Below are 13947 nucleotides of genomic sequence, written 5' to 3'. Positions count from 1 at the left end.
TAGTAATGCTATTTTAATAAGAATCTAAAATTAGCAACTCTACATAAAAATGATCTTACCCTGCTACTGTAATCCAAAAGTAGTATTGATTGAATAAGTTTTAATTTTGATATTTTATAACTGTTTCTCTTTCAATTCCCATCTTATGTAAAGATTATCAGAAGGTAATAAATATAGATCAAATTCAAGTGACATAAACACTTTAACAATATTCAGTAGTTCTTGTCCAATTTCATTATTATTATTTATAATCATGTATTCCACATATACTATATATGCAGAATGTGAATGTATTTCTGATCATGAGAATTTTTTTTAAACTGAGAATGATAGGCTAATTGATCTAATTGATCAAATTGCCAATACAGAATTAAAAGTTATCTAACTAAGACATATCTTTTTTTATTCCCTAAATTAAAAGTTACTTTAGAGACATGATTTATACCTAAATGTTAGCAAACATTCTTTTGAAAGTAAATACATATTACAGGTGGAGAGTATTTTTCGCTACTGATTTTCTAATATTCATAGCCCTAAATGATCAAATATATATATATATATATATATATGTATCTCATAGAAATGACCAAAGCAAGGCATTTTCTCTAGGAGATAAGGTGACAGAACATTTAAATAATACTTTGTAACATACCAGAGAACCTTTTTCTCCAGACTGGCCTTCTTTTCCAGGATGACCCTACATTTGTCAAAAATATATACTGATGAGATGCAATATTAATGGTAATATATAATATGAAATTGTTCCCTTTTTTCCACATGCTGAGGTTTTATTCTTTATGTTTCAAAATATATTAAATATTTTGCATCACTCTATATAACTTTAAATAATATTGGAAACTAGCATTTGGAAAGAAACATAAGTTTATATTGGCTTGGTGCAAATTTCACCAATGACATAATGAACTTGAGAGACAGTTTGGGAAAAGCACATAAAGCATGCATATTATTCATGAACAGTTTGGCCCCAATCTCAATTAGTTTTAAATAAAAGTGTTTCAGTCTAACTTCTATTTGCATATTGATTAAATAATTATACTCACATCTTTACAAGGCAACTAAGAACATCAATGGGACATTTAAAACACAGCAACATCATAAACACCAATGGTGTTTTTAATCAAGTTACTGAGAGTTGGTAAATAAAAATGCACAGCTCCAAAACAACTCTACTCAATGAAAACAAGCAATAACAGGATGAAAATTTTTATACCTTAGTTCTGAGTAAGTAGTTTCAAGAGAAAAAAAAGAAGCATAAATAAAAGGTTTTCAAATAACAACCATGGATATTACATGATTACATAATTTATTGCTATATGATAAGATATAATAAACATTGCTATATTTTTAGAAAAGTAAGGAATCCCTGAACACAGATGAATTTTCATGTAAGGTGTCTGAGGAAACTTACAAAAGATGAGGAATATCACCTGGACTCTCAAGAAACGTGTTCTTTGAAAAGGAAGAGAAGATATAAAGTATTTTCTATGAAAAGAAAAGGACATAACAAAAAGTATAGCAATAGAAAATGTAGAGCCTACTAAGAGAAAAGTGAGAGGTAGGAAAATATGAGATTCTGGCAGAAAGTGGTCCTAAGACCACTGGGAGCTCTTTAAAGATTTTGCAGTATGGAAACTACATGATTAAATAGAATTTTAGAGAGATCAATGTTTAATTACTGGCTCAATTTGCTTTTATTACTGAATTCATACAATCACTTCTAAACACATGTAAAATCTATTTTTGAAAATGAAATATGGAAAGTTTAATGACCAGGTAACTACTACTTACAGGAGGCCCATCAGCACCAGGAAGTCCTGCAAGCCCTGGTTTTCCTTGTGGACCCTAATTGAATAGAAAAAAAGAATATTTTCATTTAAAAAAAAATGTAAAGTCTGACTTTGTACATAGGAATATACTGCTAATAAGATTCTTAATTTGAGTCACCAATCTTTATCTATAAATTGCACATATCTAAATACTTTTTAACATGTTTTGTAGAAAAATGGTATATAAAGATAGATGAAAATAAAATTTAACATATGTCAAAGACACATTAGTTTTTTTATCTAGCTTTTAATCCTGTGTGTTTTTTAATTTGCAATTAAATTAATTGCTAATTAATTTAATTTTTGCATACCACAATAAATTGTTGCTTATAGACTAAAAGGGTATCCCAGGTGATGCTAGTGGTAAACAGTCTGCCTGCCAATGCAGGAGATGTGAGAGACAGTCTGGATCCTTGGATTGGGAAGATCCCTTGGAGAAGGAGATAGCAACCCACTCCAGAATTCTTGCCTGGAGAATCCCACGGGCAGAGGAGCTTGGAGGGCTACAATCCATAGGATCGCAGAGTCAGACATGAGTGAAGCAATTTAGCACACATGCATGCACAGAGTAAAAAGAAAAAAAAATATAGGTCCATATGCAATCATTATATTCATTGATATACATTGATTTACATCACTGAAAAAGCAAATACTGGATATTTCCATAATGACACTGATAAGTTCCTATTCACAGGGAACTCAATATGAAAGTGAAAGTCACTCAGTTGTGTCTGACTCTTTGAGATTGTATAGTCCATGGAATTCTCCAGACCAGAACACTGGAGTGGGCAGCCTTTCTCTTCTCCAGGGGATCTTCCCAACCCAGGGATCAAACCCAGGTCTCCCACATTGCAAGCGGATTCTTTCCAGCTGAGCAACAAGTTGGACTATAAAGAAAGTTGAGCACTGAAGAATTGATGCTTTTGAAAAGTGGTGTTGGAGAAGACTCTTGAGAATCCCTTGGATGGTAAGGAGATCAAACCAGTCCATCTTAAAGGAAATCAGTCCTGAATATTCATTGGAAGGACTGATGCTGAAGTTGAACTCCAATATTTTGGCCACCTGATGTGAAGAATTGACTCACTGGGAAAGACCCTGATGCTGGGAAAGATTGAAGGCAGGAGAAGAAGGGGATGACAGAGGATGAGATGGTTGGATGGCATAATCGACTCAATGGATATGAGTTTGAGCAAGCTCCAGGAGCTGGTGATGGACAGGGAAGCCTGGTATGCTGCAGTCCATGAGGTCACAAAGAGTTGGACAGAACTGAGTGAATGAACTGAACTGAACTGAACTGATACTCAATATCCCTTGATAAACTATAATGGAAAAAAACACGACAAAGAATGTATGTGCGTGTGTGTGTGTGTGTATAACTGAATCACTTTGTTGTACAGCAGAAATTAACACATTGTAAATCAGCTATATTTCAACAAAATAATTTTTTTAATGTGCCAGTTCAAATAGTTGCATAGTAACATTGATTAAACATCAGTAATAATTAACATAAGGAATATGTTATAGATTATGTTACTCGTAAGACATAGAAACAAATAATAATAAAGTAACTATTTATTCAATAGATTAATCTGTGTTTAATCACAAAGGATTTCAGATATCATTTAATTTGATCACTGGTTAGGTTGGAACATGCTAAGAATGATTATTGCAAGCAGACCCTTCACTGGGAGAAAAACTGGCTTTCTACTTGGAATAATTAACTTTATCAAGTCTTTAAAGCTCAAGCCATTTCTGCTTGCTCATGATTAGTCGGAATTTAGAAACAATTAAAAGAGCAAGGATACATCAGCAAGTCTAGATGCTGGATGTAAAGGGAGTTTTCCATTCTCAGACAGTATTTAAGAAAAGCATTGTTTTCATGTATATGGATAGTACAGAGTTTAACAAGAAAGCCTCATTTAAATCACTATGGAACAACAACAACCAAAAATAACCTATAAATTAAATAATCTGGACTTTATAACTGAATTTAATTGCATCTCATTTTTATAGGCTTTAAAAGTTTCAATTCTCTTCACCACTGTGCAAAGTCATATACAGTCAAGTAATCTAATATAAAATAACTGCTATAAAATCCTGATTCTTTTATGACAGTGTTTTACCTTTCACTTAAATCATTTTTTGCTCTCAGTACAATATACTTATTTCTTCAAAACAAAATGTAGAATACAAAAGCAAAACTATTTCCGTAATTATTATTTCCAGCAGGCATGATATTTCTATGACAATGACCTTGTGTATAAGACTATGTTGTTGTTTTTTTTGTTGTTGTTGCTACATATTTAAGTGTAGATTAGAAATACTAAAAGTCTTGTACTATAGGATTTTTAAAAATCAAGTTAAAATCGATCCATTTATTTTAAAATGGAAGCTCTATGACAGTACAGTATTTTGTCTGCTTTCTTAACTGCTTGTTATTTCCCTAAAGGAATGGCAATAAATTTAAATCAATGAATGCCATATTTTTTGGAGTTTAATAAAATAGTTAAAATTTGTTGTGTTCCTATGTGCTATATTAAGCAATATATGATATATATTATATATATTTATATTTATACTGTCCATTTTAATTCTCAAGCAATTTTATGAAATTTCATCATCTAAGATTTTGAGTAATTAACCAGTGCTAATATATCACAGAGTTGCAATATAAATGAATCCAGATCTGTAGCCATATTTTCAAAGTCTTTGCCTTTAACTAATATTTGTTGTGTGTCTTGCTATTTCTTCTTTAGCTCAGAGTTATACAATATCATTTGTTTTCTATAAAGCAATTAATATATGAGTGATGGAAATTCTGAAAGCATAAATTAAATCACAGGACATAAAAGTATATTTAAGTTATTACATGTCAGAAGAGCAATATAGTGGTCATCCAGTTTGGTTAATTAACTTAATGTTATAAAATATTTTATCCCAAACATAATAAAAGTACAGGCAACAATGACTTATGATAAAAATGTTATTGGGAATTAAAAATATATGACACTTCTAAAATTATATTTAACTGTGAGATTTAACTGTGGGTTGCACAATATGATTAAAAACATTATTCACCAAGTTTGAAAGACAAGGCTCTTGAGCCAGAATAAACAGAACACAAATCTAAAATAAAATATATACCATAGACACAAAATAAATAAAACGCATTTCTTTCATGTTCTTTCTCCTTTTGATAGAAAGAGACTGTTTTTGAACTCAAGAGCTAGATATGTTTAAAGCAGAAAAAGAAGCAGGTTATGCTTAATGCTAGCTCTCTTCCTACCACAAGAAGTGCAGTGAATCAGACCCTATATTTTACCTGTGTCTCAACATAGTGAATTCAGATACACCAACTTTCCTTAAAAGCAAATTCTTCCTCTAAGACTCCAGTGCAGGGATGATATTATTATAGAAAATTTAATAGGCACATGCCTCAAGTGCAGTTTATTACAAACATAATATGGTTATGATGAGTTAATCTAAGATATGATAAGAGTGGTCCAGATTAAAATCCCTGATCTAAAGCACCTTTGGTACCTAATATTTTAAATAAATCAACTATTTCCAATAGCCCTCTGATACTGTAATCATATAGAAAATACACAGAAAAAAAGCACTTTAGAGACCACTTAAGTTTGATATGAAAATGAAGAAGGGCAAAGGCTAAACAAGAGATGGCTTTACAGATGGACATCATCAAATGGTCAATGTTGAAATCAAATTGATTTCATTTCTTTGTAGCTGAAGATGGAGAAACTGTATACAGTCAGCAAAAATAAGACCCGGAGCTGATTGTGGCTCAGATCATCAGCTTTCATAGTAAAATTCAGGCTTAAACTAAAGAAGACTGGGAAAAACACTAAGCCAGCCAGATATGACTTGAGTCAAATCTTGTGTGAATTCCCAGTAGAGGTAATGAATAGATTCAATGGACTATAACACTGTGCCTGAAGAACTATGGACAGCAGTCTGTAATATTGTACAGGAGGTGGTGAACAAAACCATCCCAAAGAAAAAGAAAGCAAGAGACAAAGTGTTTATCTGAGGAGGCTTTACAAATAGCAGAATGAAGACAAGTGAAAAGCAGGCGAGAGAGGGAAAGGTACATCCAATTAAATGCAGAGTTTCAAAGAATAGCTGGAAGAGACAAGAAGGCCTTCTTCAATGAACAATGCACAAAACTGGAGGAAAAGAACAAAAGGGGAAAGACTAGAGATCTCTTCAGGAAAATTGGAAACATCGAGGGAGCATTCTGCCCAAAGATGGACACAATAAAGGATAAAAAAGGTAGAGAATAGTAAATGCTGAAGAGATCAAGAAGAGATGGAAAGAATACACAGAAGAACTGTATTAAAAAAAATCTTAATGAACTGAATTACTATGATGGTGTGGTTAGTCCCCCAGAACCAGACATTCTAGAGTATGAAGTCTAGAGGGCCTTAAGAAGCATTGCTATTAATAAACCTAGTGGATGCAATGAAATTCCAGCAGAACTATTCACATTCCTAAAGGAGGATGTCATTAAGTCAGCAAATCTGGAAGATCCAGCAGTGGCCACAGGAGTAGAAAAGGTCAGTCCTCATCCCAGTTCCCAAGAAGGGTAACACCAAAGAATGTGCTAACCATCGAACAATTGCACACATCTCCCATGCTAGTGAGGTCACGCTTAAAATCTTGTATGCTAGGCTTCAGCAGTATGTGAACCAAGAACTTCCAGATGTCCAAGCTGTGTTTAGAAAAGGAAGAGGAACTAGAGATCAAATTGCCAAAATTTGCTGCATTATAGAGAAAGCAAAGGAACTTCAGAAAAACATCTATCTCTGTTTCATCAACTATGATCAAGCCTTTGACTGTGTGGATCATTACAAACTGTGGAAAGCTCTTAGAGAGATGGGAATACCAGACGATCTTACCAGCCTCCTCAGAAACCTGTATGTGGGTCAAGAAGCAGCATTTAGAACCTTGTATGGAACAACTGATTGGTTCAATGTTGAGAAAGGAGCACGACAGGGCTGTCTGCTGTAATCCTGTTTTTTTAACCTATATGCTGAGAACATCATGAGAAATGCCAGGCTGGATGTTATAAGCTGGAATCAAGGTAGGCAGGAGAAACATCAACAACCTCAGATAGGCAGATGATACCACTCTAATGGCAGAAAGTGTAGAGGAACTAAAGGGCCTCTTGATGAGGGTGAATGAGGAGAGTGAAAGAGTTGACTTAAGACTAAATATTAAGAAACTAAGATCACATCATTCAGCCCCATTACTGCATGGCAAATAGAAGGGGAAAAGGTGGAAGCAGTGACAGATTTCCCCTTCTTGGGCTTCAAAATCACAGCGGACTGTGACCTCAGCCATGAAATCAGAAGACTATTGCTTCTTGGCAGGAAAGCAATGACAAACCTAGACAGTGTGTTGAAAAGCAGAGATATTACTCTGCTGACATGGTCCGTGTATTCAAGGCTATGGTCTTCCCTATGGTCATGTATGGATGTGAGAACAGGACCGTAAAGGAAGTGGAGCACCAAAGAATCGATGCCTTTGAACTGTGGTGCTGGAGAGGACATCTCAAAGTCCCTTAACTGCAAGGAGATCAGATCAGTTCAGTTCAGTTCAGTTGCTCAGTCCATCCAACTCTTTGCAGTCCCATGGACTGCAGCACACCAGGCCTCCCTGTCCATCACCAACTCCCAGAGTTTACTCAAACTCATGTCCATTGAGTCAGTGAGACCCCTTGGACTGGAGCTTCTTCCAGGCTCCTCTGTCCATGGGATTTCCCAGGCAAGAATACTAGAGTGGGTTGCCATTTCCTTCTTCAGGGGATCTTCCTGACTGAGGGATTGAACCTGTGTTTCCTGCATTGCACACAGATTCTTTACTGCTGAGCCACCAGGGAAGATGTAAGAATATATACAAAAGGTCAAAAAGCATATAAAAATAAGCCCCAAATCACTAGTGATTAGGGAAATGCCAATTAATACTACAATAAGGTACTATTTCACACCAACAAAAATAACCATAATTAAAGAGAGAAAATATGTTAGTATAGCTGAGCATCTGGAGAAACTAGTTCAGTTCAGTTCTGTTCAGTCACTCAGTTGTGTCCAACTCTTTACGACCCTATGGACTGCAGCATGCCAGGCCTCCCTGTACATCATCAACTTCCGGAATTTACTCAAACTCATGTCCATTGAATCGATGATGCCATACAACCATCTCATCCTCTGCCATCCCCCTCTCCTCCTACCTTCAATCTTTCCCAGCATCAGGGTCTTTTTAAATGAGTCAGCTCTTCACATCAGGTGGCCAAAATATTGGAGTTTCCTCTTCATCATCAGTCCTTTCCAATGAATATTCAGGATTGATTTGCTTTATGATGGACTGGTTGGATCTCCTTGTAGTCCAAGGGACTCTCGAGTCTTTTCCAACACCACAGTTCCAAAGCATCAATTCTTCGTCACTCAGCTTTCTTTATAGTCCAACTCTAATCCTTACAGGGCCACTGGAAAAACCATGGCCTTGACTAGATGGACCTCTGTTGGCAGAGTAATGTCTCTGCTTTTCAATATGCTGTCTAGGTTGGTCATAACTTTTCTTCCAAAGAGTAAGTGTCTTTTAATTTCATGCATGCAGTCACCATCTGCAGTGATTTTGGAGCCCCCCAAAATAAAGTTTGCCACTATTTCCACGGTTTCCCCATCTATTTCCCATGAAGTGATGGGACCAGATGCCATGATCTTTGTTTTCTGAATGTTGAGCTTTAAGCCAACATTTTTACTCTCCTCTTTCATTTTCATCAAGAGGCTCTTTAGTTCTTCACTTTCTGCCATAAAGATGGTGACATCTGCATATCTGAAGTTATTGCTATTTATCTCTGCAATCTTGATTCCAGCTTGTGCTTCATCCAGCCCAGCATTTCTCATGTTCTCCGCATATAAGTTAAATGAACACGGTGACAATATGTAGCCTTGACATACTCCTTTTCCTATTTGGAACCAGTCTGTTACTCCATGTCTAGTTCTGTTGCTTCCTGACCTGCATATAGGTTTCTCAAGAGGCAGGTCAGGTGGTCTGGTATTTCCATCTCGAAGAATTTTCCACAGTTTATTGTGATCCACACAGTCAAAGGCTTTGGCACAGTCAGTAAAGCAGAAATAGATGTTTTTCTGGAACTCTCTTGCTTTTTCGATGATCCAGCGGATGTTGGCAATTTAATCTCTGGTTCCTCTGCCTTTCTAAAACCAGCTTGAATATCTGGAAGTTCACGGTTCACATATTGTTGAAGCCTGGCTTGGAGAATTTTGAGCATTACTTTACTAGGGCATGAGATGGTGGCTCAGACGGTAAAGCGTCTGTCTACAATGTGGGAGACCAGGGTTCAAGCCCTGGGTTGGGAAGATCCCCTGGAGAAGCAAATGGCAATCCACTGCAGTACTATTGCCTGGAAAATCCCATGGACAGAGGAGCCTGGTAGGTTACAGTCTATGGGGTCGCAAAGAGTCAGTCATGACTAAGCGACTTCACTTTGGGCTTCCCTGGTGGCTCAGAGGGTAAAGCATCTGCCCACAATGCGGGAGACCTAGGTTCTATCCCTGGATCGGGAAGATCCCCTGGAGAAGGCAATGGTAACCCACTTCAGCACTCTTGCCTGGAAAATCCCATGGACAGAGGAGCCTGGAAGGCTATAGTCCATGGGGTTACAAAGAGTCAGACACGACTGAGCAACTTCACTTACTAGCACATGAGATGAGTGCAATTGTGTGGTAGTTTGAGCATTCTTTGGCTTCCCTTTCTTAGGGATTGGAATGAAAACTGAAATCCTCTTAAATTTTGAGGAAGGAAGTATGGTACAACCACTTTGAAACACAATCTGAAAACTTCTTAAAGTGTTAAACATGAATTTATCATATACCCAGCAGTTCCATTTCTATCTAACAAAAATAATTTTTAAAATGTCTACACAAATATCTTTGTACAAATATTCAAAGCAGCATAATAGCTGAAAAGTGTACATAACTTATTTCCCTCAACTGCTGAATAAGTAAACAAAATATTCAATCAAAGGAATACCGTTTGGCAAAAAAAAAGAAGTGAAGTACTGATATATGCTACCACATTGATAAAGCTCAAAAACATTATGCCAAATGAAAGAAGCCAGACACAAATGTCACATACTATATTTATTCATATAATTAAATTCAAATGTTAACTTCATTCATACATTTTGTTCACATAAGATGGTCAGAAAAGGTGTATGTATAAAGATACAAAGCACATCAATTGTGTAGGTTTGTGCATGGACTCAGGAGTAGAAATTGATGCAAGCTTTCCTTCTGGGGTGATATAAATATTTTAAAAATGTGATTGTGGCAAACTTCTATAAATTTCCTAAAAATGATTGACTGATAGACTTAAAGAGAGTAAATTTTATGGTATGAAATTAACTCCAATAAAGTTGATAATTTAAAAAATCACATATTTATAGAAATCAGCCAAAATAAGAAAACAAATTATATAAGAACAGGCAACACTGTGCTGTAACTATAGGGAATAGAAAATACTACTTAAAGAAACTGACAGGGGAGATGGAGGAAAAAAGACATCTCTTTAATTAAAGACTTATTCTTGTTTTGATCTAGACATTGAGTTTTAACAAGAACATCATTTGCCATTTTTCCATGAAAAATGGTGGCAATGATAACGTCACAATTTTCCCTTAATTAGATCTTGTTAAAAGCCCTTTGTCACAAGCAAACCTAATCACGTTTTAAATAATGAGAAATGAAAGGAGAACAAAAATAAAGAGAAAGCACTCACTCATATCAGTACATTAATGAAATTAATATAGCTGAGAATGTCATATCTGGAAGCTATCCAAATGGAAACTCTGTGAAATGTTATCATTTACAATTCAGAGACATATGAATGGCTTCTGCTCACCAGTACATTCATGATTTAAATCCAGATTAATTCCTTATATGCTGAGCCATTTAAATATCAAAAGCAGAAGGCAGGCCTTATTCCTCCCTAAGATTGACAATACAAGCTCATTTACCAGACATTCCTAGGACAACAGATGAACTTACTTTTTCACCCGGAGGACCAATTGGACCTTGTGGACCAGGAAGACCCTATTTTAAAAGAATTTATTTCATACGTCAAGTATCACATCATAAGAACACACTTTTAAAATAGTAAATGATTAGCCCTCTATATTACACGCAATGAGCTATGAGTATTATATATATCCCCCACTTTCTGCAGAAGATTTTACAACACTGGAGTTTTATACAAGGTACTCTTTTGGCAATGGAACTGTAATGTGATCCTATTCAGAACCCTCCCGCAGGTATCCTGGCATTCCATGAGCACTGAATGACTCATTTTACTCTTAGAAGAAAGAAAAGCCTCTGCAAATTTGTTCAAAAATTTTTTAAAAGGAGTAAAATAGAATGAGCTTTGTACATTCATACATAAACTCTCAGCCCTACGTAGAAAATTTTGAGGCTCTCAATTTTCTTGTATAAAGGTACCATCTTACCCCATTACCTCAATAAAAGGTGTGATGGCTTAGACTTACCTGAGGTCCTGGGTTTCCCTGCTGACCAGGAGGTCCCGGCTCCCCTTGAGGACCCTGACATAGGAAAATGGAAAAGAGTCTTTAACAGAACTATTTCACATAATAGGTTTTGTCTTTTGGATTGAAAAATAGTTCCCATATCATGTTTCCCTTTAGAGAATCTGGAAAATCTTGCAAAATATTAATGCTAGCAGAAGAATTTGGCAAAACATTGTAAGAAACCTTAATTTTAGATTTAGCAACAAAAATGGTTTGCTAGTATTAGAGGACAGAAATGAGTTACTTTATGGATGTCTTGTACATACCATGTTCCCTTTTGGTCCGGGGGCCATCCACACCCGCTATACCCTTCAATGAAGAAAAAATATACATAAGTATATACAAGTTCAGATGCTACAATAGAAAATATAAAAAACGAACCTAATAGCATGATACCCAGTAACCTAGGGTAACTAAAAGCCATTTTAGAACTCAATGGAAATGAGGGAAAAAGCAAGGTCTATACTCTCCTCTCCATGTCCATGGAGACATCCTGGCAATATTTTCTACTGTGTGTTGGGAAAAAGAATAAAATACATAAACTAAAAGGAAGAGAAAAGAAAGAAGCAGGTGGAGTGAGTACACTCAGGTAAATTGATAGGCAGCATCATTAGGTCTTAGATTATAATAGTGAAACTTTGGCTGTCTACTGAAAGCTTTTACAGCTTTCTGGCTTTAAGACTCCGGCAATAAGCTTTCCCTAGAACATCTTGAATGTTTTCAACAATACATACAGGCTGTCCAATAGGTCCTGGAGTTCCTCTTGGTCCTAGCAAACCTCGTGGACCCTAGGAGTGAAAAAGAAACAGATTATCAAAAAAAAAAAAAAGGCCTTCAAAACATGTCTTGTCTTTTAAATAAACACATTTTAATGTAATGTTTTGATTAAAATATTTATTCACCCTCTTTCAACACACCAATAAGGGCATTTAAAATAGCATTTTGTGTGACACAATTACCTAGTGTTTATATTGAGCCAAAAGCCAAAATGAATGAGTGAGTCTTTAATATAGAAACTGTATCTTTGAGTCTATAGAATTACATATGAATCACTTGTGAAACTTTCAATATAGGAAATATTTTAAAGCTTTAAGTAAGTAACTTTTGTGCCATTTTCCAATTTGAATAGCAACGCTGAATCTTATTAAATCTTATAATTCAAACAGACTACACAAAGAGTCTTGATGCTCATTTATTTTACATTTAGGTAAATTCCATCTTGAGAGAATATTCTACTGAGAGAAAGAAACAAACAGCTGGAGGACTATATTAGGAAGGTTATAGAAACCACTTTCATGATTTTTATAATTATTATGATTTAAGCAAGCATTTTCTTCTCTTCTTCACCTTCTCCATTTTTTTCCTCCTTCTTTTCCTTCTTCAAAAAAGTCAACAGTATGGTTTACTGTTATATTTACTTGAGAAACTGAGGAGCCTGGTGGGCTATAGTCCAAGGAGTTGCAAAAGTTGGACACAACTGAGCAACTAACATATACAAACATGCTTTGCCTTTGAATTGACAGGTTCTATAATGTGGCAAACTAGCAGTAAAACTAAGAAGTCTGCTTCTAGTGTGGATCTTTGATTGACTAGGTTTGAGTAAACCTTTCCAAATTAGTTTCCTCATTTGTAAAATTCAATGGAAAAAAGGATATAATTTAATAAATTTTATAGTTATATTTGATATATACTAAACACCTCATTTTTTGTAGTAGCAGTAGCAAGCACCTCATTTTTTGTTTCCTCTAGTAATAATTGTTTATCCTAAACAAATAAAAAATTCTAGAGGTATTGATATAAAAAATTGAAACAAAATAAACAGCCACAAAAACTAGATAAGGTTTTTTGGATGACAAGTTGTTGTTTAGTCGCTCAGTCATGACCAAGTCTTTGTGACCCCATGAACTGCAGCACACCAGACTTCCCTGTCCTTCACTATCTTCTGGAATTTGCTCAAACTCATGTCCATTGAGTAGGTGATGCCATCTAACCATCTCATCCTCTGTCGTCCCCTTCTCCTCTTGCCCCCAATCTTTCCAAGCATCAGGATTTTTTCCAATGAGTTGTCTCTTCGAATCAGGGGGCCAAGGTACTGGAGCTTCAGCATCAGTCCTACCACTGAATATTCAGGGTTGATTTCCTTTAGGATTGACTGATTTCATCTTGCTGTCCAGGGGACTCTCAAGAGTCTTCTCCAGTGCCACAGTTTGAAAGCATCAATTCCTCAGTGTGCAGCCTTCTTTATGGTCCAAGTCTAACATCGGTACATAATTACTGCAAAAACCACAGTTTCGACTATAGGAACCTTTGTTGGCAAAGTGATGTCTCTGCTTTTTAATATACTGTCTAGGTTTCTCATAGCTTTACTTCCAAGAAGTAAAAGTCTTTTAATTTCATGGCTGCAGTCACTGTTTGCAGTGATTTTGGAGCCCAAGAAAATAAAATCTGTCACTGTTTCCACTTTCCCCATCTACTTGC

At 35.6% G+C, this 13947-nt stretch overlaps 1 protein-coding gene across 1 annotated transcript in view; it reads right to left on the bottom strand.

Annotated features, from left to right (window-relative positions):
- COL11A1 (collagen type XI alpha 1 chain) overlaps window positions 1–13947 on the bottom strand; it is a 229597-nt gene that overhangs the window by 114674 nt on the left and 100976 nt on the right. The window contains 7 exon segments of the mRNA XM_070367586.1: window positions 653–697; window positions 1810–1863; window positions 10937–10981; window positions 11431–11484; window positions 11736–11757; window positions 11759–11778; window positions 12204–12257. Of these exon segments, the coding sequence (XP_070223687.1) occupies window positions 653–697; window positions 1810–1863; window positions 10937–10981; window positions 11431–11484; window positions 11736–11757; window positions 11759–11778; window positions 12204–12257 (294 nt within the window).

The sequence above is a fragment of the Bos mutus genome, chromosome 3 (assembly GCF_027580195.1).
Source record: "Bos mutus isolate GX-2022 chromosome 3, NWIPB_WYAK_1.1, whole genome shotgun sequence".
Classification (NCBI taxonomy): domain Eukaryota; kingdom Metazoa; phylum Chordata; class Mammalia; order Artiodactyla; family Bovidae; genus Bos; species Bos mutus.
The sequence above is the reverse complement of the archived record's forward strand: the minus strand, read 5'-3'. Positions and strand labels throughout refer to the sequence as shown.